Here is a 22,563-nt window from a genome sequence, read left to right as displayed (position 1 = left end):
GAAAACTGGGACCCCTGACCTCTGCAGATGTGCTGAAACACTGCCATCACTTCTGTGAAGCCCGAGGGGAACTGATGAGGTCAAAGGGTAGCACAATGAACTGGAAATGCTCATGGCCTTCTGTGATCTGCAGGTACCGCCATCGGGCCTGCAGGTCAGGAATGTGGAAATATGAGCTGTGACGGTCCAATGCTACCATCCAGTGTCTGGGGTCCAGAGTAGACAGAACCTGAGTCAACACAAACATCTTGAATTTCTTTTACCGTAGAAGGGCATTGAGAGGGCGAAGATCCAGTATAGAATGAAGGTCTTTGTCCTTTTTCAACACCAGAAAGTAACAGAAATAGCAACCACATCCTACTTCTGATGATGGCACCATCTAAATGGCTCTTTTGTCCAACAAAACCTTCAGTTCCTTATGGAGGAAAGAGAAATGGTCGTCTGTAAGCCGTTCTGGGGATGATGGCAAAAGTAGTTTGGTTTCCAGGAAGGGCAGGACATAACCCTTCTGCACAATTCAGAACACCCACTTGCCGAATGTGTGCCTGCCTCTGGGACAGGTGGTGCCTGATGCTAATGGCATGTCTGTGCTGCATCAAGGACCTACTAAAGATTTTTTGAGGCAGCTGCACCTTGTGAGACAGGGTACTGGACAGTACGCTGGGTGTGGGTCCTGCATCCTCTATGGGGTCTACAGCCCTGGCCATGAAAGGACTACTGGAGCCCCATCCATGGCCTTGGAAACGTGAAAGGACTATTGCTGGTGGCTGGAACTCTACAAGAGGTCCAAGGATCTGGTGGTGACTCAGCTCTCTTTGAAGTGCTGGTGCGCCGTGTCAGCCTTGTCTCCAAAGAGGAGGGAGCCATCAAAGGGCATGTCAATTAAAGACTACTGGACATCTCCTGAAAACTCAGGGGATCGAAACCACAGCAGAGGGTCACCTGAAGAGGCCAAGGCCCTTCCTAGTGAGTCAGTTGTGTCCAGCCCGCACCAAGTGGTGAACTTTGCTTTGTCCCGGCCATCAAACAGTGCCTGGTTAAGAATTGTCCAGTCTTCCTCAAGAAGAATGTGCTGCAGCTGCACAACCGGCACAGGCTTTGTGATTATGAGCCAACTCTAGGCACCACAGGTAAACCAAGTGTGGGTCAGAGACATACATCTGTCTGTGACATTCATCGCACGGTTTATACCTCATGGGTTTGTTGGGAGACATCCCTAGCACACTGGGAGCAAAGCTCCAAAAAAGAGTTGACAAAAAGTTAAAAAAAAAAAGTTTAAAAAAAATGACCAAGCTACCTCTCTGGGCCTGAGCTGTTGGCACAGAAAGAAAGTAGCTGATGTCCAATATGCCAGGGTAGTGCCCATATAGACACCACACACATTACTTCCAATGCAGATTGCGCTGATGGGGAACTGCTCTATGCGACCCACTGGCACACAGAGGTACTGCTCAAAATTTACCAGATCCAGTATGCAATCTGGACAATATTCTACAGTGAGGAATCTGCAGTTAGACGTCTCAATCTGAAAAGTTGTGTATTCATAGAGGAGCATTTCATAAAAAGAGACAGAAGGTGATGTTTGTGCTGTTTGAGGGGAACCTTAAAAGCATACACAGCAATATGTCCCAAACTTGAGACGTTTAACAAAGGGACAGTATTTTCACTGTGCATTTTAAAAAGCATAAGTGCTTGCAGGTTTTTTTACTTTGTGAACACAAATAATCTGTAAATCCAAAATTATCATGACAGCAGATTAAAACAAGTGAATATGCAAGAACAATTAGTGGCTAGCAGTGCTACTTTATGACAGACTAAGGCATCCAAACAGCAAGTGCTTCCCTATGAAAACGCCATAAACTAGCAAGTAAAATGTTTTTGTGTCAGCAAAGTAAATACATTAGAGAGCACACTCTGGCTCTATTGTAATAAATATAATTGTCTATGTGCAGTCCTCAAAACTTAGTGAAAGCACAAAAGGGCTAATGTAACTACCTACAAAATGCCAAGATCTTCATGATAGCTGTAGGGAAATGCCTCCCTTAGCATGGTTATCCCCTAAATTTTCGCCTTTTGTTCATGCCAGTTATGATTGAAAGTGTGCTGGGACCCTGCTAACCAGGCCCCAGCACCAGTGTTCTTTCCCTAAGCTGTACCTTTGTTCCCACAATTGGCACAGACCTGGAACACAGATAAGTCCCTTGTAACTTGGACCCCTGGTACCAAGGGCCCGTGGCTAGGAAAGGTCTCTAAGGGCTGCAGCATGTATTATGCCACCCTGGAGATCCCTCACTCAGCACATGCACACTGCCTCACAGCTTGTGTGTGCTGATGGGGATAAAATGACTAAGTCGACATGGCACTCCCCTCAGAGTGCCATGCCCTCAACCCACTGCCGGTGGCATAGGTAAGTAACCCCTCTAGCAGGCCTTACAGTCCTAAGGCAGGGCGCACTATACCACAGGTGAGGGCATAGTTGCATGAGCACTATGCCCTACAGTGTCTTAGCCAAACCTTAGACATTGTAAGTGCAGGGTAGCCATAAAGAGTATATGGTCTGGGAGTCTGTCAAATACGAACTCCACAGTTCCATAATGGCTACACTGAAATCTGGGAAGTTTGGTATCAAACTTCTCAGCACAATAAATGCACACTGATGCCAGTGTGGGATTTATTGCAAAATGCACACAGAGGGCGTCTTAGATATACCCCCTGCATGCCAGTCCGACTCCTAGTGTTAGGCTGACCAGGTCCTGCCAGCCTGCCACAACCAGATGAGTTTATGGCCACATGGGGAGAGTGCCTTTGTCACTCTGTGGCCAGGAACAAAGGCTGCACTGGGTGGAGGTGAAAAAAACGAATTTGGCAACACTAAGCAACAGTATCAATGCACATTTCCTAATTTACCCAGGTATAAATGCTGTTAGGTAGTGCTCACACACTAATGCACATCGTTGCCCTGATGTGCTTTCCGGTTTTTCAAAGAAAAGACCGTAACAATAGAACCAAACAAAATGTACTAGCGGAGCACAACAATTTTTTTCTTTCTTTCTTTTTTCTAAAGTATTGATAGTCAAAAAGTCAAATATGACTATATAATTAGTAAACTGTGATAGACTGTCCTCAATCCATATACATTCATAGTTTTAAAATATACATCCCCTGCCTTGTGTTATCCAGTTATGTGCTCGAAACCACTATGGGAGGTAAGCATCAGACACTTTCACATCGAAATATTTTTGGGGATGTAAAACTAGTCCAGAGGCAAGTCTGTGAGGCAGATATAGCGCTGGGCAAAGTCAGTCACATGACTGGATACCCACTGTCTCAGAATCGCCCCCAGCCCTACCTGCTAACCCCTGCCTCAGCGAGATTACAGTTTTGTCAATTTTAATCCAGATTTTTTTTGGGGAAAGAGATATTATCTGGGTTCCCACCATTGATTACAAGCATTAATTCACAGCATTATAGCACAATGAATATACGAGTTAACATATTTTGATATTTATATGAAATAAAGATCACAGTAATAACTTGCATTAAATTCTTAGTAATTTACGTTGATTAAAATTCTGCTTTATAAGAAATTATTTATACCGTTCTTTCCTAGTTGTCCCAAATCTGAACATATATGCAAACTATATAGCTATTTCTAATAAGTCAATATCCAACCGTGAGGCATGCTGTTTTTTTCTCTGAAAATCATGACATAGCATTCCAGAGAAAATACGAGTTTAGTGCCTATTTCATTTATTCTTAAGTAGGTCAAATAAATAAAAGTTCGCATGCCAGTAAGAAATATCAGCCCGTGGTCTAAAAATAACAGTAGCAAAGTTAGGAACACTGGTTGCCAAATCCCTGCCAGTCTGGAGCCCTGCTGTTCAGAGCAGCAGCATCTCTGCCGTCCCAAGGCTGTGGGCTAGCTAGCGCCACGACCAAAGTTTAGGAAGATTGGTGGGCTTTGAGCCTCAGATTTGCCAGCTATCATGCTGGCATATCATATTAAAATATATTATATGAGAAGCGGGGATGAGGTGGGTTTAAGAGGCAGCGGAGAGCACCATGGATTGTTGGTGGTATTTAAAACAATATTTAGCAAAATAATCAATATTTTTAAGAATTTCAAAACAGAGACAACGGAGAAAGTACACCTGTGTTTGTTATGATCTGTGTGTACATGTAAAAATTCCAGGTGTAATCCGACAGATACCTCACTATACCCGACTAAAAGCACCTGTACCCAACTACTTACTAGATAATACATTGACGGGGGAGTAATAAACCAAACACCACCCCCCACCTCCCTCGAAGCTAGGCTGCTGGCAACAGGGCTGCCAATGAACCTCAACTCAGAACTATCAACCGCCCTTATTCCAGCACTGGGTATAGTGCACAGCTCTGCCAGTGTGTCCAGTCCTGGCCGTCGCCACCCCCTGGCACTACAGTAGAGAACCCCACACACCGCTGTACCAGTGCATCTCTGTGCTGCCCTCCCACCCTCGCTCTTTCAGTGCTGGGACTCCACATTCTAGATAGTCTGGGTGGGGTGTTACCACTGGATAAATGTTGACCAACGCACTCATGTATCGTATTGCTCAGTTACATTTTTAATCAAACTGTAGTTGTCACTTCATAGTTACATCCAGACAGGTACAGCCAGTGAAATCTCAACAGATACAGCCGACACGTGTTTCCTCACACCTGTGACTTTATCAAGGCTATGGAAGCTGTAGAGTGATCGAAAAAAAACAGGAATACGTGTATATCGTATCCGGAGAAGGCTGTAATGAGGTCTAGTAGACGTCCGAATCATCTGAAGGTATATGGTTGACCGGGAAGGTGTTCAAGGGGGTGAGACAGGCAGTAATCTGTGTACAGCCCCAGGTAAGGAAGAGAACGTGGACCTTGGTAAGTCCAAAAGGCACGGAGTGTGGAGCGTGTCTGGCCGATGCGAAAGACAGACACGCTCCACACTCCGTGCTGTACCTGTCTGGATGTAACTATGAAGTGACGACTACAGTTCGATTAAAGATCTACTGGAACTTAACGAAGGACTTTGCATTATCTGTTCTTGACTTAATATATGCAACATGCATTGTACTATAACTGAGCAATACGATACATGAGTGCGTTGGTCATCTCTGTTCATTCCATGTTGTGTACCTTTTTGGTAGTAGGGCAACAGACCACACGCACCAACCATTTCTCACCTCTATACATTTTTGCCACTGCGGACACTGTTCTTGATGTGCGATCAATACCATTTACTACCTCCTTGCTGTCCTTTTCACTGGATAAATGTTCTTATTATGGCTCTGTAATCCATTGTAATATACATTATGTTGCTGTTTTCTTTCATGTATACGTACACTCTAACCTCTCCTCCTATTCCTTTAATTTTCTACTTTTCCTCAACTACTGCTGCTCTCCTTTGTCCCTCATTGCACTCATTCACTTGCTTCCTTTCCCCTCTTGCTGCCAACCGTCCCCCGTTACTCTTATCCTTCGCTTTCCTCTTGCTCTCACCATCATGCTCTTTCTTTCGCTGTCTTCTTACCACTTATCCTCCCCTCTTTTATGCTCTTTTTTTACCCATTCTTTCCATTTCATCCTATTTTCTCCTATTTAATTCCCATGTTGCATTACGGGTCTTCTCGGTTTTTGTTATCCTATTGTTCTCTGCACTTCACCTACTCTTCATCTCTTCTTTCCACTATTTATTTCTGTCCCTCTTCTTTTCTGTCTCTGTTTACCACCTGCTTTCTCTGTCCTTTTCTTCAATTTGACTCCTTCCTTGTCTCCCTTTCGCTCATTGATCCCCAATCTTGCACTCACATTTCTCTCCATTTGATGTCATCCTTTCCTCCCTCCTTGCCCACTGCCCTTCCTCCCATCTCTGCCCGCCGTCTAGCAGGTCACCTGTACCAGCCTTTTGATCTTTCTGTTGGAGATCCCTTCATTTTTGCTGCTTGGAAGCCACCATGATGAAGAACCACACTGGTTTCCTCACCCTGGGACGAGCATCACCTCCAGGAACCATATCACCCGCTGCCCGGCCAACTGCACCTGTGCCCTACCTGAATCTGTGGACTGCAGTGGTGTGAATCTGCTCACCTTCCCCAGGAACATATCCAACAGCGTGCAGCACCTCTTCCTTCAGGTAGTAGTCCTTCTGGGTCCATGGGAGGGCACTATCCAGTTACCTTTAATCTAGATAGATTCTGAGTAACACAAGGGTGCTTTAACAAAATCCTCATGGAATTTAAAAGAAGATGCAATTTTTACTAGTAAATTACTTTCTTACGGGTCTCAGTCCACCCGTTGCAGAGCCTATCCTCCTGAACAATCATCCCCACATTTTCTTGTCACTCACAAGTTCCCAGAATGCAAAGTGAGCTGTGACGTATCAGGCAGAGTGCTCAGTTAAAGAGCCTGTGATTGGCCGTGAGATCTCTTGGCAACGGCTGAGGTTGGAACAAACGCTAGAGCTCAAAGCCTCTTTGGATTAGGAGAAGCACCACTTCTAGAAAGGTCTCCAGTAGCAAGGATGCAGTGGATGCTACCATATGCGATGAAAATGGGCCCACATCCCTGGCTGTGAATAAAAAACAACCATATTTGTGGTGCACTGGCTTTCTAATTCTCTTAGGCCTTCAGTTCCACCACAGATGTGAGTAATATTAGCTATGTCCATGGTCTTCAGCTTCAGGACAATGATGATGACTCTCTGAGTACAGCCTCAGGACAGTCTACCCTAAGTGTGTAGTATGATAAAGGCAGCATTCTTACGTACAAGGAAAAGTCACACATTTAGGAAATGTACAATAAAATAGAGTTATTTCTGAGTAATGACTACCCAATGAGTTGAAAGTCAAAGTAAAGGTAAGAAGCATTGTCAAAACCAATAGGTCTAACTTTTCTTAAACATGCAATAGCAAAGCTAACAGGTCTGTCTTTTTAAGGGGCGTGTTTGGTTTCATGTGGATCACTTTATGGTGTTGCTGTCAGCTGTCCTAGAAAGAAAATACTATACAATATAGAGGCAACCTTTTGGGCTACAACAATATTGAAGCTTAGAGTAGGACCCCTTTGGTGAATAGATTACATTAGCAGACTTACAGTGTATCCCCAAAGAAGAGTGGAATAAAGAAGAGTCAGAACATGAAGTCTGTGTTGTAAGTGGTAAACATAAAGGACATGAACAGCAACGTATTGCACAGTAGACACATTTGACAATGGGCTAGAATTTTCTGGCAACTCTAGAATTCGTATGTGCATGCACATGTTTATTTTGTGAACTAAAAAGCTATGAATTCATCAATACGTTATCAAGACAGCAATGTAGAACAAATTAATTTGCATGGATGATTAGTGAATAGCCTTGGCCTGCCACCCCAGGACAGACCTACCTCAGTCCTGAGCATTAGGCATAAAGGAAAACCAGCAGTTACACTCATTAACCCCTCAATTAAACTGATATATTAAGAGGGTATATGAACAGCAGCACTGAAGTAATTGCAGATAACACCTAGCACAGAAAGTGCAGAACGGAACAGTAATACAAAAACTCATAACCTGAACTTCGACTATAAACTTGAGTTTTGTGCAGTAGCTTAATAATGCTTCTCTAGAAAGCAAAACAGATCAGCATGAGTAACTGACCCGAAGGTACCAGATAACCACAAACCATAAAGCACATGCCTCACTTTTACACCATTTGAGGAGCTTGAGCATTTGGCTTCACGTACAAATGTATACCCCCTCGAAGCCCACAAAGATCTACAGTAAAAGATGACTGAATATATACAAATCAGCCAAGATGCAAGATGGAGGTACAAAACATAGTGGTAGGCATGATACGAGATGACCGTACTAACTGTACAGCAACCATCATATAAGATGGCCAAATGAAACGCTTGGTAGCCTTGATACAATGTGCCTGAAAGAAATGCATGACAGCCATGATACAAGATGGCTGAACAAAATGCATGGCAGCAATAGGAAAGACAAACATTCAGTTATATATACTATTGTGTCAAGTAAATTGAGACAAGGAATGTTCTACAAAGGGAAGACTGTCGGCTGAAGTGCTAAATCTAGAAAGATACTGCCTGAATGCTAGTAGAAGTACAAAAGATAGTCTGATGAATGCCTAAAGGAGGTCCATCCATCATTCCTCCACAGTAGAAGGGAAACAGCATGGGTTTTGGCGGGGGAATGAGCTATGGTTCAAATGGAGTTGAGTCTCTCTCAGCAGGATCTCATCATATCTTTTTCATCTTTTGTGACATAGAATAACCAGCTGGAGGAGATCCCCTACGAGGAGCTGTCCAGACTGAGCAGCCTGAAGACTCTCAACTTGCATAACAACCATCTCTTGTCTGAAGGTATGTCCAGTTTTCCCACTGCAGCCTCAGAAACTCAGATCAAAAGTCTGTGGCAGCTCACATACTCAGACCAATATCCTTTTCACTCCCAAAAAACTCAAGCACCAAGTGTGCATAGTTAGCCCTTTCTCTAAACTCAGTGATTAGAAATCCAAGGGCCAGATGTATCAAACAATTTTGCATTCTCAAACGTTGCAAATCGCAAAATTCCATCATGTGCGGATGCAAAATAGCCTTTCAGGATTTATGAAAGGCATTTGCAGTGCAATTTAAGGAATCGCAAAAATAGCGACTCCCTAAATAGGTAACCGCAAATAGGGAATACCTATAGCGGTTACCTATGCACATGTATCATGCATTTCCTAACTGAGAACTGGGCATTTAGGAAATGCAATTACCACAAATTCAAATTTGGTGGTAACCATGTGCAATAAAAAAAAGCATTAATAATGCATTTTTAAAAGTGCCATGTAGTGCATACATGCCCCTAGGGCATGTGTGCGCTTTACATGTGCACAATTTCTTTGGGGGGGGGGCTGCACTAAAGGGGACCTCAGGCCCCCAGCACTTTTGGATTTGCATTACCCAAGTTGCGAATTCCTAACAGGAATTTGCAAATTAGGAAATGCAAAACCATTCACACCTATGGGCCTTCAGGCCCATAGGGATGAATGGAGTTCCATTCCTTAATAGTGATTGCGATTTTAAGAAATTGCTATAAGGGTTTTGCTATTTTCTTACATCCCATTTTGCATTTCTCAAATAGTGATTTCTTTAAAAAAAAATGCAAAAAGGGGCTTTGAAACATCAGATCCCAAATGATTTTCCAAAGTCGACCCTTCTTGTAACTTGTGACGGTGGTGAAATTGTGAATAGGCACCATTTTGGTTCACCCAATACAGTGTAGTCTGCTAGTGGGTTATTTCAGTCACTAGTTATTTGCAATGTTTAAAATTTGACCAAATCACTAAATTGCAGGAAGTGCACATGATTTCTTTTTAGATTCAGGCTATAAAAGCACATTATTGGCAATGATAAGTCTCTGTATTCTTTCGAACCTGAACAAATCTTGGAAGAAGCATTTTCAAAGCCTGTAGGCCCTTCCAGGCACAAACCTATTGGCTTTGCCAATGCTTGCTCGGATTTCAGTACCAGGCATCGGCAGCTGTCTTGGAATGGTATTTGTTATACCTAGATAAAAAGCATGCCAAAAACGCTTTCCATGCGTCCATACACATGCACTCATTCTGCAGCCATCTTAGATAGTTTTTTGCTTTAGTTTGAGAAAAAACATTCCAAGATGGCTATCTGTGCATCAGCCCTTGTGCACTCAAGCGCATTAATCGGTGGTCATTTTGGAATTATTTTATCTATACCTTGAGAAAAACATTGCGAGCTGGCCAACCGTATGTCCTGGAGCATGCACGCACACCAGTAGCCACCTTGGAACAGTTTCTGTCAAACAAAAGTCATTCTAGGATGGCCGTCGGTACATGCACGCGCATTGATGGCAGCCACAGGGCAATGCTTGTTAGTGGAAGCGAGCAGTCCATTAGCAGTAGGCTAGAAGCAGCGTGGCTCTTGCAAAAAAATAAATAACATTACGTTATAAAACATGCTAGGTAACGCTTACTGACATACTCGTAGAAAATACCCCGGTTGGGTAGACGACGATGCGCATTTTTACAGAAACTAAACCTCAAAAGAAGCACTTCCAAATATAAACGTAACAGGTGCCGCAGTTGAAGCTCAGCTTCTGGAAAGGACAAGCCACCGTAACTCTTGGGCTGGGCAAAGATGAAGGAAGGCTCTGCGCTCAGAGATCCCATAGCAGAAAAGATCTAGAATCCTTCCTGGAGGTGAACTGATGATGTACTGGAGCGTAATCAGTATCTGACTGTGACGCGCGGGTTCTATCTTCCTCTCCTGGAGGCACAGAGTAGAAGGTTCTCCCTTTATGAAGCACCTGTAAGCTCCGCCCGCTGAGCCACGCCCCGTCCACCATCGAAGTAGGTAAAGGAATTCCCGCCTTTTACCAGGATGATGGACAGCGTTCCAAAACGACCCCACTGCGTTTACCGCCGATTCCGGTGGTGCGTTGTTGATGCACAGAAGCACGAGGACATCTCCACAGAGACGCACTAGTAACAATAACATTGCCAAAGGCACACAAGGTTGCTGGAGACGTTTACCCCGTGGCCCATCAGGTACCCCTAGTGTACAATATAAACGGGGCGTATAAAACATGCTAGGTAACGCTTACTGACATACTCGTAGAAAATACTCCGGTTGGTTCGGTCACGATGCTCATTTTACAGAAACTAAACCTCAACAGGAAGCACTTACCAATATAAACGTAGCAGGTGCCCCAGTTGAAGCTCAGCTTCTGGAAAGGACAAGCCACCCTAACTCTCGGGCTTGGCAAAGATAAAGCAAGGCTGTGCGCTCAGAGATCCCATAGCAGAAAAAGATCCAGAATCCTTCCTGGAGGTGAACTGATGATGTACTGGAGCGTAATCTGTATCTGACTGTGACGCGCGGTTTCTATCTTCCTCTCCTGGAGGCACAGAGTAGAAGGTTCTCCCTTTATGAAGCACCTGTAAGCTCTGCCCGCTGAGCCACGCCCCGTCCACCCTCGAAGTAGGTAAAGGAATTCCCGCCTTTTACCAGGATGATGGACAGCTTTCCAAAACGACCCCAATGCGTTTACCGCCGACTCCGGTGGTGCGTTGTTGATGCTCAGAAGCACGAGGACATCTCCACAAAGACGCACTAGTAACAATAACATTGCCAAAGGCACACAAGGTTGCTGGAGACGTTTTACCCCGTGGCCCATCAGGTACCCCTAGTGTACAATATAAACGGGGCGTATAAAACATGCTAGGTAACGCTTACTGACATACTCGTAGAAAATACTCCGGTTGGTTCGGTCACGATGCTCATTTTACAGAAACTAAACCTCAACAGGAAGCACTTACCAATATAAACGTAGCAGGTGCCCCAGTTGAAGCTCAGCTTCTGGAAAGGACAAGCCACCCTAACTCTCGGGCTTGGCAAAGATAAAGCAAGGCTGTGCGCTCAGAGATCCCATAGCAGAAAAAGATCCAGAATCCTTCCTGGAGGTGAACTGATGATGTACTGGAGCGTAATCTGTATCTGACTGTGACGCGCGGGTTCTATCTTCCTCTCCTGGAGGCACAGAGTAGAAGGTTCTCCCTTTATGAAGCACCTGTAAGCTCTGCCCGCTGAGCCACGCCCCGTCCACCCTCGAAGTAGGTAAAGGAATTCCCGCCTTTTACCAGGATGATGGACAGCTTTCCAAAACGACCCCAATGCGTTTACCACCGACTCCGGTGGTGCGTTGTTGATGCTCAGAAGCACGAGGACATCTCCACAAAGACGCACTAGTAACAATAACATTGCCAAAGGCACACAAGGTTGCTGGAGACGTTTACCCCGTGGCCCATCACGTACCCCTAGTGTACAATATAAACAGGGTATATAAAACATGCTAGGTAACGCTTACTGACATACTCGTAGAAAATACTCCGGTTGTGTAGGCCACGATGCTCATTTTACAGAAACTAAACCTCAAAGGAAGCACTTACCAATATAAACGTAGCAGGTGCCGCAGTCGAAGCTCAGCTTCTGGAAAGGACAAGCCACCCTGGCTCTTGGGCTTGGCAAGGATGAAGCACGGCTGTGCGCTCAGAGATCCCATAGCAGAGGAAGATCTGGAGTCCTTCCTGGAGGTGAACTGATGGTGTGCTGGAGCGTGGTCTGTGTCTGACTGTGACGCGCGGGTTCTATCTTCCTCTCCTGGAGACACAGAGTAGAAGGATCGCCCTTTATAAAGCACCGGTAAGCTCCGCCCGCTGAGCCACACCCGTCCACCCTCGAAGTAGGTAAAGGAATTCCCGCCTCTTACCAGGATGATGGACAGCTTTCCAAAACGACCCCACTGCGTTTACCGCCGATTCCGGTGGTGCGTTGTTGATGCGCAGAAGCACGAGGACATCTCCACAAAGATGCACTAGTAACAATAACATTGCCAAAGGCACACAAGGTTGCTGGAGACGTTTACCCCGTGGCCCATCACGTACCCCTAGTGTACAATATAAACAGGGTATATAAAACATGCTAGGTAACGCTTACTGACATACTCGTAGAAAATACTCCGGTTGTGTAGGCCACGATGCTCATTTTACAGAAACTAAACCTCAAAGGAAGCACTTACCAATATAAACGTAGCAGGTGCCGCAGTCGAAGCTCAGCTTCTGGAAAGGACAAGCCACCCTGGCTCTTGGGCTTGGCAAGGATGAAGCACGGCTGTGCGCTCAGAGATCCCATAGCAGAGGAAGATCTGGAGTCCTTCCTGGAGGTGAACTGATGGTGTGCTGGAGCGTGGTCTGTGTCTGACTGTGACGCGCGGGTTCTATCTTCCTCTCCTGGAGACACAGAGTAGAAGGATCTCCCTTTATAAAGCACCTGTAAGCTCCGCCCGCTGAGCCACGCCCGTCCACCCTCGAAGTAGGTAAAGGAATTCCCGCCTCTTACCAGGATGATGGACAGCTTTCCAAAACGACCCCACTGCGTTTACCGCCGATTCCGGTGGTGCGTTGTTGATGCGCAGAAGCACGAGGACATCTCCACAAAGACGCACTAGTAACAATAACATTGCCAAAGGCACACAAGGTTGCTGGAGACGTTTACCCCGTGGCCCATCACGTACCCCTAGTGTACAATATAAACAGGGTGTATAAAACATGCTAGGTAACGCTTACTGACATACTCGTAGAAAATACTCCGGTTGTGTAGGCCACGATGCTCATTTTACAGAAACTAAACCTCAACAGGAAGCACTTACCAATATAAACGTAGCAGGTGCCGCAGTCGAAGCTCAGCCTCTGGAAAGGACAAGCCACCCTGGCTCTTGGGCTTGGCAAGGATGAAGCACGGCTGTGCGCTCAGAGATCCCATAGCAGAGGAAGATCTGGAGTCCTTCCTGGAGGTGAACTGATGGTGTGCTGGAGCGTGGTCTGTGTCTGACTGTGACGCGCGGGTTCTATCTTCCTCTCCTGGAGACACAGAGTAGAAGGTTCTCCCTTTATGAAGCACCTGTAAGCTCCGCCCGCTGAGCCACGCCCCGTCCACCCTCGAAGTAGGTAGGGGAATTCCCGCCTCTTGCCAGGATGATGGACAGCTTTCCAAAACGACCCCACTGCGTTTACCGCCGATTCCGGTGGTGTGTTGTTGATGCGCAGAAGCACGAGGACATCTCCACAAAGACGCACTAGTAACAATAACATTGCCAAAGGCACACAAGGTTGCTGGAGACGTTTACCCCGTGGCCCATCACGTACCCCTAGTGTACAATATAAACAGGGTATATAAAACATGCTAGGTAACGCTTACTGACATACTCGTAGAAAATATTCCGGTTGTGTAGGCCACGATGTTCATTTTACAGAAACTAAACCTCAAAGGAAGCACTTACCAATATAAACGTAGCAGGTGCCGCAGTCGAAGCTCAGCTTCTGGAAAGGACAAGCCACCCTAACTCTCGGGCTTGGCAAAGATAAAGCAAGGCTGTGCGCTCAGAGATCCCATAGCAGAAAAAGATCCAGAATCCTTCCTGGAGGTGAACTGATGATGTACTGGAGCGTAATCTGTATCTGACTGTGACGCGCGGGTTCTATCTTCCTCTCCTGGAGACACAGAGTAGAAGGTTCTCCCTTTATGAAGCACCTGTAAGCTCCACCCGCTGAGCCACGCCCCGTCCACCCTCGAAGTAGGTAGGGGAATTCCCGCCTCTTGCCAGGATGATGGACAGCTTTCCAAGGCGACCCCACTGCGTTTGCCGCCGACTCGCGTGGTGAGTTGTTGATGCGCAGGGGCGCGAGGACATCTCCGCGGGGACGCACTAGTGGCAATGACATTGCCGGGGGCACACAAGGTTGCTGAAGACGTTTTTGCCCCCGTGGCCCATCACGTACCCTAGTGTACAATGTGGACGCGGCAGATGCCGCGGTTGAAGCTCACCTTCTGGAAAGGACGGCCCACCCTGGCTCTTGGGCTTAGCAGGGATGGGGCGGGGCGGGGCTATGCGCTCAGAGATCCCATGGCGGAGGGGATCTGGAATCCTTCCTGGAGGTGAGCTGATGATGTGCTGGAGCGTGGTCTGTGTCTGACTGGGACGCGCGGTTTCTGTCTTCCTCTGCTGGAGACACAGAGTGGAGGGTTTCTCCCTTTGTGGAGCACCTGTGGGCTCCGCCCGCTGGGCCACGCCCCGTCCACCCTCGAGGTAGGTGGGGGAGTTCCCGCCTTTTTACCAGGATGATGGATGGACGACTAAGTATTTTTTACCCATGATTCTAATTATGTATTGTATGTGCAGATGTGTGTGTATAGTCATGTGTGTGTGTGTATAAATATATATATATATGTGTATGTATGTGTATATGTTGTTTCTGTGCCTGGCATGTTTCTATGAATTTCTGCTCTCTTTTTATCACACTTATCTACTCATCGCTCTTATGTCATGTCTCTATCAAACTATCCTCCATTCTCACTCGGACTCATCCCAAATCCCTTCGACCACTTTCATCTCCTAAATATCTCTGCCTAAGCTCATCCCTCCACCCCCACATCTAACTCACCAAACCTCACTCTACCTCTGTGACCTCCCACACAACCCTACTAAATTCTCCTGCATTCATCTCACCCTGCTACTATGCTCTCCCTAACCCTTCCACATCCTCTTTCCCCTCCGCCCCCCTTTTATTCATCTCAAGCCTTTGGATTGAGTAAATGAAGGATAAACTCCCAATTAACACTTCTGGATTTCTTTCCTCCTCCACCCCTCCATTACTCCAGTCAATCTAACTAACAAACTCTCATATCCGCAACTCAAATTAACTCATAATAATACTAAAACTGTACTCCTTATTAAATTATACTAATCCATCACTAATTCTTGTTGGGTACCGGAGTAGCGTGCTACTCATCGAAAAGCGCTTCGACGCCTCGTCAGGGGTAGTAAGCGCTATATAAATACGATTACAATTACAATTACAAAATGGAGTATTACATGGGGGCAAGAGTAGGGATAAGGCAGCACTAGAAGGAAGAGAGAGTGAGTGGACAAGAGGGCGAGCGTTAGAGGATCAGACATGCAGACAATAGAGTGTCATTACTAGCCAAGCGGTGCTTTATTAGCCTCTTTTCTCACATCACCTAAAAAAAACAAATGAACACAGTAGAATGGGGACAAAATGTCCCTGACGTTACACTTCTAACAGTACACGTACGCCAATGAAAATTTGTTAGAAAGCAATATTTTTCTGGGCGAGAAACAGAAAAAACTAACAGCAAAATCACTGAATGAATAAGAGGGCTAAACCCAGTTAGCCAATAGCAGTAAGGGTCTGCCGTAAGCCAAATCTATGCATATTTTACACCGACAGCTAGAGCTTTCGATAGGCAAGAGCTAAAAAAGGAGCATGGGTCCAAAGGATTTATTTGAAATAAATTTGTGTTAATTAGAGGACAATAAGCCATTGTGTAACCACAAAGCAACTGGTGGACCATTAATTAATATCTAAGTGCTCATAAGTGTATAACGAAAAAATAAAGACCACATAACTTTTCAATTTATTTATTGATAATGTATTACAGAAATTATATAATTTGTTACTTACTTTTCACTTTCATGTAACACCCTTTCTCCACGTAATTTGTCTAACACATAACCACCATGTGAATTGACCTGTTCTGTGATCATTGTTACTTTTATGTTATGCACTTATCACTTTCAGATACAAATATATTACTACCTTTTCTTGTGTGAGTGAAGAGTAACCTCCTAACTTATATTAAACAAAAACAACTCATAAACGGAATACTTAAAATAATTTTTCTTTTTATTAGCAAAAGCACATATATAGCACAAAAGACATTTGCACAGGGCTACAGGCGGTCCAAGGATTCATGTACCGAGGCCAGAAAGACTGGCCCACCTGCTTCCTTAGCTGCCCTGCACATTCCTGGAGAGCATACGTTTCCACTCTTCACTCATCCTTTCAGCTAGTCGTCTTTGGTTGTGCCACTTGTTCACCAGTATGGAACTCTTTAGTGTGGTGTGGAACCCTTTACAGTGGTCTGGACATGTGTGGTGTACAGTGGTAACCAGCGCTAGTGTTCTGCAGTATATGAGCTAGAGAATTCTGGGTGCAAGGCACAAAATAGCAATCTCACACATAGTTTGGATGGGAGTGAAGCAAACGGACAAAAGTAGAGTTGAGTAACATTGCAAAAATATCAAGATAAATTTGGATTTGGCAATCAATATTAATGTACAGAAAAGATGTACTTTAATTGGAGAAAGGCCACATTGTCACTGAGACCTGAAGAAGGAGGGAAATTGACAAAATTGAACCAGAACAGCAGCACAGAACCGACTAGAGATAAAAGAACTACAAAAAGATTTGGGGAAAAGAAAACAAAGTAAAAAGAATATGGAGAAGTGGAGTGAGAGTCTACCTATATTTTGAATAACAAAATAAAGAGGAAAATAAAGATCCTACCAAGAATACCTCGATGTTAAAAGCCTATTGGATAAAACTCGGTGATAAGCGATACTTGTGTTTTTAACATCAGTTTTTAAACACAAATTAATCTGAAATACACCCTTCGGAGTTGCGAGGCTGACAGGTGCAGTATTGCTGGTGTAAGCAGTTTCTCCGTTTTGTGTAGGCCGGGATCACAATGCAGCAAACATGGGACTTTACGTTTAAAGACTCCCTGGGTGCCATGTTTAGCTCAATTGCTTAACATTTAAAGACAAATGCAGTGTCCTACCTACTCCCCCATTTTGGATTTTTAGGTCTAGTCTACACAGTGCATGCTCTTTGGTGCAAGACATATTGTTTACAATTTAGTGGGCTTAAATCCCAACCACAGCATACCATTAGTTGTTTTTGTTGTCAGTCTCATCTACAATTTTGTTATTGCTTAGCTCCTATAGGGTTCCCTTCCTTTCTTGTGTTAGCTCCCCCTTGGAACATGAACCAAGTACATCTTCTCTTCTTCATCTTTGTTCTTCCTCATCTTTTTGCAACACACTATGGCCCTCATTATAACCCTTGAAGTCGGGGGCAATATGGTGGAAAGTACTGCCAACAGGCTGGCAGTACTTTCCACCATATTATGATGTACCACACTAACCGCCGCGGTGGTAACAGGCGCCGGTTTGGAGAATGCGGCAGTCACTGTACCACCTGCGGGATAATAACCCCACCTACCGCCATGGTTTTTGTGGTTCCCTTACCGCCACGAAAACCATGGCAGTAGGCACTATCAGTGAAAGGGAATCCCTTCTCTGTCACTGGTAGAGGTCTCCCCTATCCTCACCCCCTCCCCAGATTCCCTCCACCCCTCTTCCTTTCCAGACCCCCCTTCATTCACACCCCTCCCTTCACACACACACACCCACCCTTCCATACATACACCCATACCCACATTCATCCATGCATGCATACATCCCTTCACACACACAACCGCACACACCTTCATACATACACGCAGACACGCTTTCACACAACACAACATACATGCACTCACACATCTATACATGCACACACATTCGACATGGAACACACCCCCGCATACACGCACGCACAAACATTCACACCCCTCCCCCCACACACACAACACCCCCCCTCCCCTGTCGGAGCACCCACTTACCTGTGTTTAGGGGGTCCTCCGGTAGGAGACGGGACGGGGCACTGCTGCCAGTAGCAGCGTCTGCCAGCAGAACACTGCCAGGCCGTATTATTGGTCATAATACAGCTGGCTGCGGTCTTCTGGCGTGCACTTCTGCTGGCAGCAGCGCCACCTTACCTCCATCCGCTGGCATGGCCACAGCCGGATTTCCGCCATCCTTCTGGCAGAAATCTGGCTGTGGTCATAATACGGCAGATGGCTGGTAGCCTCGGCGACGGTCTTTTGGCGGCCGTCGCCACTGCAGTAGGCGTTTTTTACCGCCAATGACATAATGAGGGCCTATGGTTTAATGAGCATGTCAGCATCATTCCTGGACGTGCAATGTGCTTTCCTACTTTTAACACAGGCATACTGCATATATATGTTGCTTTTTACCTTATCTGCCAACTCTACTGAAGTTTTAGTTACCTTCACCCACAGCTATACTACTCTTTGCCACACAACACTACATTACTCCATTGTACAGCACTCCACTCCACATCACTTTACTCTAAGCCATTCCATTGAACGCCACTATACATCACACCCCTTCATACATTGCCACTCCCCTCTACACCACTCTGCTTCACTCTATGCCACTCTACACCACTCCAGTCTAGGTCACTCTACTCCATGCCACTCTACTCCACAGCACTCTATCCCGCTCTGTGCTAATCCACTGTATACCACTCTATGCCACTTTATCCTACGCCACTCTACTTCACTCTGTGCCCCTTTAAACTATGCCACTCCAATCTGCTCTCTTCTGCTCTATGACACTCTACACCACTTCACTCGACTCCACTTTACTCTGCGTCACTAAACTTCGTTTTATGTTACTCTGCGCCTCTCCACTCTATGCTAAGCTAGTCTATGCCACTCCATTATATGCCATTCCACTGTACATCACTCTACTGTGCGCCAATCCATTTTACTATGTGCCACTCTACTCCATGTCTTTTCAGTCTGCTCTATGCCACTCCACTCTACGCCACTTTACTTCATGCCACTCCATGCTAAGCTACTCCACTCTACTCAATGCTACTCTTCTGTTCTCCACTCTACTCTACAACACTCTAAACCACTCCATCCCACTCTATAATAATCTGTCAGTCTATGCCACTCAACTCTGCACCACTCTATACCAATCTACTCTATTCCACTCTACTCTAAGCCACTCCACTCTAGTCTATGCCAGTCTACTATATGTGACTGCCATTCCACTGTACATCACTCTACTCAGTGCCACTTAACTGTATGCCACTCTACTTTACTCAACTCCACACCACTCTGTGCCACTCTACTCCACTCCACCCCAGTGTTTGCCACCTTACTCTACTCTACACCACTCCAGTCTAGACCACTGTACTCTACTGTACGCCACTCTAGTCTACTTCACTCTACGCCACACCACTGTACTCATCCCCACTCTATGCCTCTCTGCCAGTCTACGCTACTCCACTGTATACTAATCTACTCTATGACACTCTACTCTAGCCACTCCACTCTAGTTTATGCCCCTCCACTCTATGCCAGTTCCTGCCAGTGCACACCAGACAATGCCACTCTATGCCACGCCACTTCATGCCACTCCATGCTAAGCCACTCTACGCTACTGTATGCCACTCTGCCCTACTCTTCTCTTCTTCACTCTACGGCACTCCACACTACTCTATGCCACGCCACTCTGCACCACCCTTCTTCACTCCACCCTCTCTTTGCCACCTCAACTCTATACAACTCTACTCTACACCACTCTAAGCCACTCCAGTTCATTCCACTCTATACCAATCTATGTCAGTCTACGTCACTCCACTCTGCGCCACTCTATACCAATCTACTCTATTCCACTCTACTCAAGGCCACTCCACTCCACTCTAGTCTATGCCAGTCCACTCTATGGGACTCCATACAATGTCACTCTATGCCATTCCACTGTACGTCACGTTATGCCACTCTATTCAGTGCCACTCCACTTTATTATATGCCACATGCTCTGTGCGGGTCTTCATTATGCTGCTTAACTATATTCCACGCTGTGCCACTCTACTTTACTCGACTCCACAGCACTCTGTGCCACTCTACTCTAATCCACTCTACTTCACTCCACCTTACTGTTTGCCACCCCACCCTACTCTACACCAATCCAGTCTAGACCACTGTACTCTACTCTACAATACTCTAGTCTTCTTCACTCTACGCCACACCACGGTACTCATCCCCACTCTATGCCTCTCTGTCAGTCTACGCTACTCCACTGTATACTAATCTACTCTACGTCACTCTAATATGGCCTGTCCACTCTAGTCAATGCCACTGCACACCACACAATGCCACTCTATGCCATTCCATTTCATGCCACTCCATGCTAAGCCACTCCACTCTACTCCACTCTATGCCACGCTACTCTGCACCACTCTTCTTCACTTCACCCAGTCTTTGCCACCTCACTCTGTACCACTTTATTCTACACCACTTTAAGCCACTCCACTCCACTCTATACCAATCTATATCAGCCTTCGCCACTCCACGCCACTCTACACCAATCTACTCTGTTCCACTCTACTCCATGCCACTTGACTCCACTCTAGTCTATGCCAGTCCACTCTATGCGACTCGACTCCACTCAATGCCATTCTACACCATTCCACTGTACATCACTCGATGCCACTCTACTCAATGCCACTCCACTTTATTTTACACCACTGTGCTCTATGCGGGTCAACATTATGCTACTTAACTGTATGCCACTCACTTCTACTCCACTCGACTTTACTTGACTCCACACCACTCTATGCCACTCTACTGTACTCAGCTGTACTTCACTCCACCCCACTGTTTGCCACCCCACTCTACTCTACACCACTCCGGTCTAGACCACTCTACACCACTGTGGTCTACTTCACTGTACGCCACACCACTCTACTCATTCCCACTCTGTGCCTCTCTGTCAGTCTGCGCTACTCCACTCTATACTAATCTACTGTACACCAATCTACTCCAGGCACTCCACTCTAGTCTATGCTCCTCCACTCTATGGCACTACATACCACTGCACACCACCCAGTGCCATTCTACGCCACTCCACTGTATGCAAATCTACTCTATGCCACCCACTTTACTCTATGCCACAGTACTTTATGCTACTCTACTGTATGCCACTTTACATCACTCCACTCTGTCACTCAGCTTTACTCTACACCACTCTACGTCACTCTATTCCACCCCATGGCACTCCACTCCATATACTCTACACCACTCTAGGCCACTCCACCTACTCTAAGCCACTCTACTTTACGCCACTCTATACTACTCAATGTCACCTCACCCTACACCACACTATACTATGCCACTCCACATCACTCTACTCTAAGCCACTCCACTTCTCTTTATGCCAGTCTGCGCCTCTCTGTGCCACTCCACTCTACACCACACCACTCTATGTCACTCTACTCCATGCCACCTTACACTGTGCCCCTTTGTGTCATTCCACTCCAAGCCACTCTGCCACTCTACACCACGCCACTCTATGCTACTCTACTCCATGCTGTTCCATTTCACTCTACGCCACTCCACTCTATTCTATGCCACTTCAGTCTACTCTACTCTACATCACTCCAGTCTACGCCACTCTACTCTGTGCTGCTCCACTCCACACCACTCCACTCCATGCTAAGCCACTCCACGCCACTGTACACATAGTACTCTACACCACTCCACTCTACTCTATGCCACTCTACCCCACACTGCTTTATGCTGCTCCACTCTATGCCACTTCACTCTACACCACTCTTTTGCCACCCCACTCAAAAACACTCTACTCTACATCACTGCACCCTACACCACTTCACTGTAAGAGACTCCACTTTACTCTACACCGCTCTATGGCACTCCGCCGCATGGCACTCTACTTCACCCCACACTATGCCACTCTTTGTCAGTGTACGCCACTCTAAAATATGCCACTCCACTCTATACAGAACTACTCTAATCCATTGTACTCTCTCACTCCATTATATTCTAGCCTATGCCCCTTCACTCTGCCTCTCCATGCCACTCCACTCACTGCCTCTCCATTGTAAGTTATTCTACTGTTCGCCACTCTACTCAATGCCACTCTGCATTATGCTACTCAGCTGTACAGCACTCTATGCCACTCCAGTCAAAGCCACTCTACCCACTCCACACTCCTCCACTCAACTCTACTCTTCATCACATCACACCACTCCACTCTACGCCACTCCACTCTACATCACCCTACCCCACTCCACTCTTTGCCACCACACTCTCTCACATAGGCAAGACCTATTGGATTTGCCAATGTTTGTTTTTAATCCATGTTATGTCCACAGGGTAGACTAGACAAAAGAGGCAATACATTATAAAATACCTCATGTTGGTGGCTTTGACTAAC

General features: G+C 46.0%; 1 protein-coding gene across 2 annotated transcripts in view; it reads left to right on the top strand.

Annotated features, from left to right (window-relative positions):
• The window catches only part of PODNL1 (podocan like 1), an 82,757-nt gene that overhangs the window by 5,455 nt on the left and 54,739 nt on the right, over positions 1-22,563 (top strand). Inside the window, exons 2-3 of one of the 2 annotated variants that reach the window (XM_069230448.1) lie at positions 5,912-6,160; positions 8,294-8,387. In XM_069230448.1, coding sequence (XP_069086549.1) covers positions 5,912-6,160; positions 8,294-8,387 — 343 coding nt within the window. The remainder of the gene's footprint in view (positions 1-5,911; positions 6,161-8,293; positions 8,388-22,563) is intronic. The other variant, XM_069230449.1, reaches the window with a different exon arrangement.

This window comes from Pleurodeles waltl, chromosome 4_2 (genome assembly GCF_031143425.1).
Source record: "Pleurodeles waltl isolate 20211129_DDA chromosome 4_2, aPleWal1.hap1.20221129, whole genome shotgun sequence".
Lineage (NCBI taxonomy): Eukaryota > Metazoa > Chordata > Amphibia > Caudata > Salamandridae > Pleurodeles > Pleurodeles waltl.
This window is presented reverse-complemented; position numbering and strand designations above follow the sequence as displayed.